Source organism: Hippocampus comes, unplaced genomic scaffold, assembly GCF_001891065.2.
Source record: "Hippocampus comes isolate QL1 unplaced genomic scaffold, H_comes_QL1_v1.1 scaffold321, whole genome shotgun sequence".
In the NCBI taxonomy this organism is placed as follows: domain Eukaryota; kingdom Metazoa; phylum Chordata; class Actinopteri; order Syngnathiformes; family Syngnathidae; genus Hippocampus; species Hippocampus comes.
In genome coordinates this window covers 101663-112843 of record NW_017804845.1, presented here as the reverse complement: position 1 = coordinate 112843, position 11181 = coordinate 101663, and the positions used below count along the sequence as shown (strand labels likewise).

Genomic DNA, 11181 nt, shown 5'->3' with positions numbered 1-11181 from the left:
CCGACACACGCGGAGAGAGAGAGAGAGAGAGAGAGAGAGAGAGAGAGAGAGAGAGAGAGAGAGAGAGAGAGAGAGAGAGAGAGAGAAATTGCAAAGAGCTACGCTGCTCGTAATGTCAATGTGTGCGGTGCATTTTTTTTTTTTTTTATTTTCTTGATGAGGGCTCTCTCTGTTGAAGGTGAATACCCCCGCCTCTTGCCCAAAGTCAGCTGGGACGGACTCCAGCTCCCCCGCCTTTCCTCAGGAGGACAAGCGGTCCAGAAAATGGACGGATGGGTAGTTTGGATGCGGTGGCATCCGAGGCCGTAACGGGTGGCCTCCGTTGCGGTGTTCGGCTCTGCCTCGACTTGCACTTGTGCCTCGTGTGTTAATGGCCTGGGGCCATATGCTCCTCATTCCCTGCCCGGCTCCCCACCTTGCGCGGGGATGGCTGGCAGTCTCCGCTCACATCACCTTCCGCTCTTTCGCCCACCGAATCTCCACTCGAGCCTCCTCGGCATCCAGGCCCCGGCCCCCCCCCCCCCCCCGCTCAGCGGTGCACTTCCTCTGCTTTTTCCTCCCATCACCCCCATCCCCCAAACACACACACACGCACTCATTTTCCTTTCGCTCAGCTCAGCCTCCGATGTGCAGAAGCAATAAAAGCTCCGAGCTGCCAACTACTGTAAGCCACTTTTGCGAAAAGATCGCACACTTGGACACAATTTCAACGGCACAAGGGACTTACGTCCACCCTGGCAAATTCATACAGTGAAATAAGCAATGGAATGTTTCTGGATATGCGGCTGCCTTTTTTATTTTTTGTTTTTTTTTAAATATACAGCTTGGTCACCATAGAAACAGTTGCTGTACTGAGCTTGAAAATGGGTTTCTATTGAATTTGACTTTTAAATATGATTCAATCATCTCACCATTAAAACGAGATTGGCTCGGCGATGGCGTAGCATTCTTCGACACTTTTACCGTTTCGCTTAATCAAGCGGCACCGTTTAAGGATCAATTGGCGTTTTGTCGTCTTTTGCACAATGAATGGATTGATGTCGTTTTGAAACACCGTCAGACCTCAAAAATCCCATTCTTGAACATTCCAGCCGCTCCTTTAACACCAGAGGTGGGGGACTCGGGTCACATGACTTGGAATCGGGTCGACTGAAGTCGCTAATTTGATGACTTGCCACTTGCCAAAAAAATGTGTCCATTTTTTTTCCCCCAGTATTTGGAAATATTTTTTGGTCAGATTTTTTTAGGGTGTTTGGAAATATAAGTGATTGGTCAGCATTTTTTTTTTAACTCACTGATCACGATCAGTTCCAAAATCCTCATCATGTGAGGCCTACCTATTCTTGATTTGTTAATTTCTGACTGAGACTTTTTTTTTTGAACACATAACACACAATCCTACGCCATGACGAAAAGAAGCTTGTCAGGGGACTCTGCTGACAGCACGGCACCGGTGAGTGAGCGCGTGTTTGTATGTGCGAGAGAGAGTGACTGCGTGTAAGATAGAGCGAGATCGGAACAGACAAGGGGGAGTGCATCCAAGAGGTACTTGGTGAGCTCTTCTCTAAATAGAATAAAGAACTCTCAGATGCCGGAATCCTTTTAAGACTTTTTTTTCCCCCCCCACAACCAAGCCAAATTTCCACGCGGCGTCTGACGGATGAAAGTAACATCTCCAAGATTGACACGAGATTGCCTGCCGATTGTCCGCGGCCGGGAATATGATTGAGCCTTGTACCGAAATGAATATCATCCTCCAGATTTTACAAAGCGGATAAGCGCCTCGACGATAGGATGACTCGGTGAAAACCACTCAGGTTTTATTTTCTTTCTTTCTTTTTCAACCACGATCAAGGCTGGCTGAGTTCAGTGCTTTTCGATTGCAGCGGCAGCAGCCCCCCCCCCCCGCCCCCCCCTACAAAGAAGCCATTTTATCTTTGCTGTCACTGTGCTGACTCTGCGCCTGCCTCACTCTATTAGGCCACAGAAGCTGCGCACGATTAGCGGGGGAAAAAAAAGTGCATTTATCAGGAGCCTAAAACAGAGATGGCTTCGGGGGCGGGGCCATCTTGCCAGTTTGCGATGCTATGAGGATGTCGCGCGTACGGGGGAGGAAACACACGCATGTTGGGTTCACTTGAGAGTTTCGGTTGTCCTGAAGTGCGAATGTGAGTGTGAACGGTCGACGCTAATGAGGCCAAGCGCGACAGAAAATGCACGGATGAATGGAATGAAGATGAGGAATGTTTTCCGTGATCTTAACTCCGATTTTTTGTAGTCGTCATTAAGGTGATGATGGATTCAACGTCGATTAATCGATGTCAGTGATATTTTGTTGGTGAATGCTTCCATTAATTTTTCTTAACGACTGGTTTAACGAATTCAGGATTTTTTTTTCTTTCATTTTTTTTAAAGTAAATATTTTCCGAAGGGGTTGACAAATTCAAATTTTGTTGGAATCACCGCTTAGGTGGTGATGATAGATTCAACGTCGATTAGTCAGTGTATATTTGGCATTGATTTCATCTCACTACGTGTTGAACAATTTCAGATTTATTATTATTTTTTGTCAACACTGGAAAGAGATATGGATAGTCTATTTGGCATTGACTAATTGACGATGCCATTATTTTTTCAGTTCATATTTTCTATTGTCTCTCAACTAGCGGTTGAGATAAAAAATCGGATTTGCTTGTAGTCGATTCAACATTGATTTTCCATTATCATTGGGTTGAACAAATTCAGATTTTTGGGGTCGACATTAAGGTAATTTTTTTTCGCAATTCAAACCATTTCAGCATCACTAAAATGACGTGCTTTCGTCAATCCATTTTTTTGTGTTTCATCCCTCTGCGTCCGGACTGCGGATGAATAACGCTAACAAAAAGCCACCGCTGGCTACTTGAACCTTCACAATTATTTGTATTCTATTACTTAAAAAGTATACATTCCACATCATGTCCCACTTAAAATATGTTAATTTTCGACAAATGCATACAAATAGACTTCTCACCTAATGTACCGCTTTGATTCCAACAGACACCACTGGCGTAAATAAATGCCTCAAGCCACTAGATCAGCAAAAATGGTATTATATCCATGAAATATGAATGCTCATTCCCTCACATCGCTGAAAGTCGTCTTTATTTTTTCCCGAAATGCACTTTTTTTTTTTTTAAACTCAGCAGAGGATTATTTTAATGCTGTTAGTGCTGTCACACGGTTAATCCAAACGAGAGCGCTGAACTGCCGGCTGAACTTCAACTTTGACAGACCCCCTGAAAGCTTTTTCTTCTCTCTCCCCCCCGCCCGCTCTTGAGCTACGTTATTTGCCTAAAATGCTAAGCGAGTCGAAAGCCAGAAATCGAGCGAGGAGAATCCGCGTTCCTTCAAATTAGCACAAAGCCTGAACATCCTCATTACTGGAGAGATACACGACTGGCTTTGGAAGTCACATTGACTCGGAGTGGTCATATCGGACTCGCTAACATTGGTTTGATGAGCAAAAAAAAAAAAAAAAAAAACCTCATTCGTGGGGATTCTACCCGGAAACCAGAAATTTGCATTAGCTGGTTTGTGGCCACCTGGTGAACGGAATATCATTAAGCATAATCATCAAGTAAAGCCACTCCACACTGACCACTGGTGTTAGGAAGCGATCTTGCACAGTGGGTCTATTTTTTTTTTTTTGCTTTTGCATGTGACAGGACCGCCACACAAAGACAGTGACAAATTGCACAGTTCTGTGTACAAGCAGCGCAATCACTTGCTGGAGTGAAGCTACTTTACGGGAGAAACGTGTGGCAGCCGAAGGCTGAATAGGGTGTGATTGTTGCAATATTATTAAAAAATGTTTATGAAAAAAGATGAAATGAGTTTGACGGGGCTTTATATAGTTGTAATTAAATGAATAATGGCCATTTTCAGAGATTTTTTTTACACACCTCCAAATCTCAATCGACATTACAGTATGGCAGTTGATTCGGTCAGGTTGTTATTTTTATATAGTTTGCCTTTTGTTTTGGCTTTTTTTTTTGGGGTTTTTTTTGCATTCATTTGAGCATAACGTGAAGTCTGCAACTTTCATGCTAACACAGAAAGGGAAACGCCATAACCAGGCCAAGCAATGGAACCTATGCGTAAATGTTCTTATGTTTTAAGGAAGAAATTTTTTGACACAAATGGTAAAAAGACAATACAGTCAATATTACAAATTGCTATTTGCGACGCACTGTATCCTACCGAACAACAGTACGTCAACGTTATTTTTCAGATTTCTTCATTGCTTGCCTCGCTGCTTCCCTGCGCTTCAGTTTGTGACAATATTACTACCCCACTCAGCATGTCAAATGAAACATTTCACAATGAGGCACACTTTTTGACCCTCGGAGGGTGCCTGCCGTACACCAGGAACTGGCCAGCCAATAATCTGTGGCCAACTATATATATATATATAATCTCCTTTCTGGAAACTATGTAGGATTTGTATTAGTGGTTTTTTTTTTTTTTGAAAGTTGGGGGGCTTTGTAAAATGCATTTCCAAGTGCATTTCAGTGGGCGTCAATCTCCCAGAATTTTTGCTATTTGCAGGTCGGCCCAATCCCTCTACCCCACGATAGCGGGGGCAGGGCGGCTGTACTTTACAAGCTGATGTTGATGTTATGCTTCATTAGAGGGGTTACTTTGTATTGTATTGCCAAAGAAAAAGCATGTTTCAAATCCCCGAACTGATTGTATTCAACCTTTGAGGTTCTTCTGCGTAATGGGGGTGCTCGGCTGGAGTATTGGTGGGTGAACACTGCAGATTTGTGTGAAGTGGAAAAAAAAAAAAGAAGCAAGGTGCCGGGAGTATCTCTCATTATGGGGCTCATTTTTGAGACGGGCCACCCCGGATTGAAACGTAATAGTATTGTCTTATACATAGTCACACAGGCGAGGCGAACACATGACCATTTACCGAGAGATGAAGCGTAATGGATCCGCACTTACACAATTCTCTCCTCTGCATGGGCCGCTTGAGCAATGGCTCTGTCAGAATCCAATGATGTTTTCTTCCCCGCAGCTTCCCTCCGACACCTTTTCTCCAACCGTTGTCATTTCCTGCTGTTTATGAGCCCCCGGACTGAAGGTGGCTGTGCACGGATTCTCTTTTATTGCCTGAAATATGAGGAGGGTAATTATGACTCTTCAAATGTACTCTGTGAAATGTCTGAAATAGTCACGTAAAAAAGAAAAAAAGTGTGGCATTGTCATTATGGAGCCCCCCCACCCGTTGATGTATTACGATTGCTTTTACCACCCACCGGCTGTTCAAACTAAACTGTTCAAAAGTATTTAATTTGTTGTCATATAGGGAAAAGACAAGCAGCACATGAACACTTAAATAAGATGACGCAAGCTCACAAATGAGAGGCTCTGGGTTTGAATTCTGGCCCTTCTGTGTTGGGACTTTGCATGCAGCCAACGAGGACAAGCTCAGTGGTGCACTCGGGTCTAAACTTAGAGGGCATAAATTGCGTAGGTTCAAGCCTTGGCCAGGGCCACGCCGTATGACTGCTATTTCGCGACTCTTAAATCAACTGGATTTATAGAGCACTTTAAAGCAAACCACCGCTGTATACAAAGTACGGTACATGTAGCAAAAATAATTCACAATACAACAAACAATAAATTAATAACAAAGACGGTAGAAGGCAAGAACAGTCAAACTAAAAATCAAGTCTCACGCTGAGTCAAAAGCCAAACAATAAAAATTTGTTTTAAGACGAGCTTTTGGTTGCTCTAAGTAACGAACTGTGTCACTGTCATGTGGTGTTCCACAGGGTTCAATTCTGGGGCCTCTGCTGTTTTCATTGTATCTGCTCCATTTGGGTTCCATCTTAAGGAAACATGGTATTTCCTTCGCTGGTACCATGACCCGGTTTGGGAGAGAGGTTCTCAGGAGGTAATGTAATGGATGCCACCTCTCAACGTGGGATCCCAAAAAAAGAGGGATTTTTGCTCAGAAGTTAGTGCACTCGAATCTCCACCCGGGTGATGTTGGTCGTGCGGGTTTGGGCCGCAGGCAGGACAGCGTCAGATGATCCCATTATATATGGAACTGCCTTCCTGGAGGAGCCTTCGTACCGGTAGTTGAGTAAAACCAATGCAAAACTGTCCAGAAATCAGCAGAAATCGACAAAACCTGCCTGAACACAGGAGGGCTGGGGAATTGTCTGTCCATGGGTTCTGATTGAGACCACAAACTTGACCGTCGCGTGTAGGGAACTGCGTTTCTGGAGGCGCTATAGTAGTTGAGTAAAACCAAAGCAAAAAATGTGGAAGTCTTATTGAAAGTTGATAAAAGCATTCCTTTTTCATGATTGACTTGGAAATAGTTCCTCCAGGTGTCTCGTCCAGTCGCTATTCTTAATTGCCTCTCACATGGTATCGATAGAGAATGGTTTCAAATAATCGACCACGCATGTTCTTGTCCACTGTCATGTCTAATTCCGAAGACCTGTAACAGTGAATATTTGTACTGTGCAGGCCAAAGCTCATCTTCATAACAGAGCCTTGACTTTTGTTCAACGTGTCAGCGCTACTTTTCAACAAGCAGCGAGGCGGCTCATGACTTTGGAAAACACAGATTCCTATAGTTGGTTTCCATAGAAACACAGAGTCTCAGGCAAGCGTGGCTTCTTGGAGTTACGTAAGGTGCTGCCCATAATAAGAAATACACACAGTTGTGGGTTTTTGTCTTTTGTCTGAATTCCTATTTTTAGGTCTGAGACACAAAAGAACCACTCGATGCCACGTTTTTTTGTCTTTTATGTCATGATGTCGAGTATCTCCGTCGGGCATATTGTTGTGCGTTACGTGCAAATCTTGCGCTGGATGCCTCGTTGCCACCGTTTGTGTGTGAGTGTGATGCCGAGCAGCTGCTCTTTAGCAACACAATTAAATACGGATGACACAAACGCCTCTTTAATTACTGCCGCAGCCCAGGTGTCAATCCTTGAACAAGCCACAACAATTGAGAGTATATTAATAATTCTTGATTAAGGGTTGTACCATTGTCCCTTTTCACCATGATTAGACAGCCCGCATTAGTGAGTTTTTCTTTCTGCCCGTGGCTGCAGACGAGGGGAAAATGCAGCGGCGTCCAAATGTTTGGGTGTCCACTGCCCTTGTTATGACTTTATTAGTATCAACACTGTATGTAATTGCACTTTGTGAGTTTCTTCAATTTGAGATAAAATGGTGCTGAGATTTTTGAGGTACGGGTTGTCATTTGGACAGTTTTTTTTTTTTTTGATTTGCTAGCAAAAATTTAGCACCTTTCACAACAAGTAGCAGATCGGCAGATAGCAGACAATACTAAAAAGAGGCTTGGAGCTATTTATCGCCACCCTTAGTTGAAGTTTATTCTCAAACTAAATTGAAACAAAGAGAATTGCAAGCTGTGTGTTTAGCTTCGCGCTAACAAAAATGCCATAGATGGGCAAATGAATAGTATCGGTGTCATGGTGTTGTAACTCATCAAGTATGAATATTTGAACACTAATATTGGAGCCACACCTGGAACCAGATGACAAAACAATACTCACTGAAATGCATTATTTATCCTCCACGAAGAATGGCTAATATAAGTTCCGCTTACTGAAGCATTATTACCGACTCCATATTTTTCTAGATTCCCAGATTATATTTCCCCAATGTGGCCCAGGCACGTGTACCATGTGGAGGAACACAATGTCCATTGAAGTGTGGCAAAAAATGTGCCGAAAACTGTTTAACTCTTTCCCTCCTATTTAATTAAGCTTTACAGTGTTGTTTTTATCATTAAGAAACACTTTTGTGTGTGTGTGGGTGTGTGGGTGTGTTTAGGAGACTGGAATAGACTTCTGCTAATGATAAATTACATTCGTAAAGTTCATTTCTACGATTTCATTGCGGCCCCGCCCCCCTCGGGAAGCCTCCGCTGTGTTTCTCCTGGACAAATTGTTGCGCTCCGTCGCCAAGCCTTCCAAACAACTCCAACTGCAAGTGCAACAGAAGATTATTAATTGATGCCGGATCCAGCGTTATCTTTGTGTATTACCGTGGCAACCTTTTGCCTCGGGCTCATATTGGTTTCATCTGTTTGGACTCCGAAGCTTGTTATTTTCATTTTGTGGGCGCGCTTGGGCGAGTCCGCGGCGATCCAGCATCGACTGTAATATTCGGTAAAGCCGACTCGTGTCGACTGTTGTATCTCGCGGAGTTTAGGGGCTCACGGCGGCTCCCCGTTCGCCAGCCCGCTTTACGCCCAACCGCGGCTGTATTTCTTATTAGCTTTTTTTTTTTTTTTTTTCCCACTCCCCATTAGATTCATTGCGGCACGCGTTGTACAGAATCTGAATTCTTTTACGACCCTTGGGAATCAGGCGCGCATGCCTCCACTTTCCATCATGACATCCTCATCTCACTTTGGACGGGAGCCGCGACCGCGGCTTTAAGTCGGTAATTAAAATCTCTGATAATAAGGTGGCACAGTCACCAATTTCCTAATGGATTTCAACAAACCTTGACACCGGTGCCCCGCAGCCATTCCGTAATGCAAAAGAGGAAGGCTCTTTGGACTGATAAGAGCCGATTTAATCTTTTTTGTTTTCGACGCAAACTCAATTATCGATTATTTGAAAGCTCACTCACGTTAATGAAATAAATAGGGGGCAAAATGGCTCCGAGCTCTGCCGCGGGCAAAGTGGTAAAAGATGTAATGCGAGGGGTTGTAATGGCGGCCACTCAATAATGGTGATGAGCTGTCACCACTTAGCGGCAAATAACATGCGGCTGATCCGGTCTCACTTTTATTCCCGATGGAACATTTTCACTTTGGACATTGTGTTGCTTGAGCGGGCAACACATCACAGGGGGGAATTCAAACACAAATGCCAGAATAAAAGCACGTTGTTAAATACAGGATGTTCCCCGACCAAAAAAAAAAAAAAAATGGAGGTTGTTCACCTCTTCAAAGTTACTACTTTTTCGGAAAGAAAAAAGCCAGACGCAGCCACATTCCGGTTCTAAAAGGGTGTGCAATCACATTATTTGTATTTGAATTGTAATTCTCCCCTTAAGATTTTGTCCTTTCTTAATTTCTTACGCAGATGCCGATGATGATAATTCGCGAATTCAAATCGCTGCAGTCTAAGCGTCAACTTACTGGCAAGGATCACTTCAGTAGCATGATCAGTCGTGTGTGGAAAAAAATCAGTCCATAAATGTCCCTCTCCACACTATAATGAAATTTGTTCCGCATTCTCGAGGACAAATTGAGTCTATCATATATGACAAGTGCATGGAATTGAATGCAGCATCTACCTCGCACTAATTTTCAGGTTGAAGTGTCCTTTTTATGAGTCACTCTGCAGTTGCTCATAAACATCCGGTTTAAAAAGTGGCAATTAATTATAAGCTTTTATTTTGGCAGCTGTGTCCGTGATGTCATGGAGCTCGTTTTTTTTTTTTCCCCACGAAAAAAAAAAAGCTGCCACAAAACAAAACAGTGGATTGTAATGGGAGAGTGCCAAGCCTGCGATTAAAGCGCCGCTGTGTTTAATCATCTCCAAACATTCGTCCTTGCTTGGGCAACACAACGGCAGATCATTTTTCGGCCATTGCTAACGTCTTGTATGCACGCATATACTTATTGATCTATAGCTATGTACGGTTTCACAGTCCCTCAAGAGTGAAACCATCACAACAATGTGGCCATTGCCAAAAAAACGCCTTTTGACACCCCTGTGCTCGAGTCAATTTTACGGAGCTAATATGACATCATCTCATCTTGCGTTTGTGCCACTCGACAGGGATGACGTGCCAAGCGAGGACGTCCTACACCGAGGACGAGGTTCTGTGGGGACACCGTTTCTTCCCGGTCATCTCCTTGGAGGACGGGTTCTTCAAGGTGGACTACTCCCAGTTCCACGCCACCTTCGAGGTGCCCACGCCGCCGTACAGCGTGAAGGAGCAGGAGGAGGCCCTGCTCCTGTCCTCGCCTCTCATGGCGCCGTCTCTGTGCAACAGCGGCGAAAAGAACAGCTCCCTGGACTGTCTGGAGACCCTGGAGGACAATGACAGCACCACCAAGCTGCCCACCAAGCTCCAGAAGATCACGGGGCGGGACGGCCTCCCTAAAAAGCTGCTGAGGATGAGCTCCACCACCTCGGAGATGACTTACAGTTTCGGAGACCTGCCCATGAAGCTGCAGCGAATCAGCTCCGTGCCCGGCGTGTCCGACGATAAGCAGGGCGGGAAGGCCTCCAAAATAAGCACAGAGCCCATCAGCAAGTCGGTGGCGGACTTACCCCCCAAACTGCAGCGACTGGCCGGGGGGGGCCGGATGGACGGACACCTGCCGCCCAAACTCAGAAAGATGAATTCCGATCGTTTTACATAAAGAAAAGCCAATCACCCGTCTTTTGACTTCCCTTGTGCTATTCCTGATTTATGAATTGATATTTTACTCATGTACAATATGCGCACAGATACAATCTGTGTGGAATTCCTTCTGACCATTCTCAGTTGGCAATCGAAAAAGGGACTTCTTATTGTTTTGTTTTTTTTAATCAAACTGTGACTCGACCTGAAAATTAGCTTTCAATTTTCATTTTTCAATTATAGGCTCGGGTAAAAAAAAAAGAAAAAAAAGAAAAAAAATAGGAAAACGTGAAAACGGGTCACAGCTTTCATTTGATTTTTACACAGTGGTGCTTTCAAAGATAAAGATGGTATCCATTTTTTTTTTGTTTTTTTTATTTTATGATTGCCAATTGAAAATGGAAAGAGTGAATGCAACAGACTGAAGACTTTTTATCAAACAGGGGGATGGAATACCCTTCAAGTTTTCACAATTACATTTTAGGCTTGGATCAGAAATGTAAAATTCGGCCACCGGACCGAATTTGATTTTAATATTGAATTGGTTATATTTACATGACCTCAAATTTTGCAAATGATTATGAGTAAAGATACGATGGCTTGTTAACCACCACAATCTGTCAAACGAGACGTACACTGTACACACATTTTCAATGTAGTACATCAACGGTGTACTGCTTCTTCTTTCATTGATTCGCCGATTCTCTTTATTTCAATGAGCGAACCAAGGTTAGAAGGGGGGGTGGGGGGAACTGATTGGCTCGAGTCGCGCAC

The 11181-nt window shown here is 43.9% G+C and overlaps 1 protein-coding gene across 3 annotated transcripts in view; it reads left to right on the top strand.

Moving 5' to 3' along the window:
- kcnj3a (potassium inwardly rectifying channel subfamily J member 3a) overlaps positions 1-10644 on the top strand; it is a 32922-nt gene extending 22278 nt beyond the window's left edge. For 2 of the 3 annotated variants that reach the window (XM_019876119.1, XM_019876110.1), the window contains exon 4: positions 9837-10644. In XM_019876119.1, the coding sequence (XP_019731678.1) occupies positions 9837-10426 (590 nt within the window). In that variant the 3' untranslated portion in view covers positions 10427-10644. The remainder of the gene's footprint in view (positions 1-9836) is intronic. The other variant, XM_019876129.1, reaches the window with a different exon arrangement.
- Positions 10645-11181: the final 537 nt, after the last annotated feature.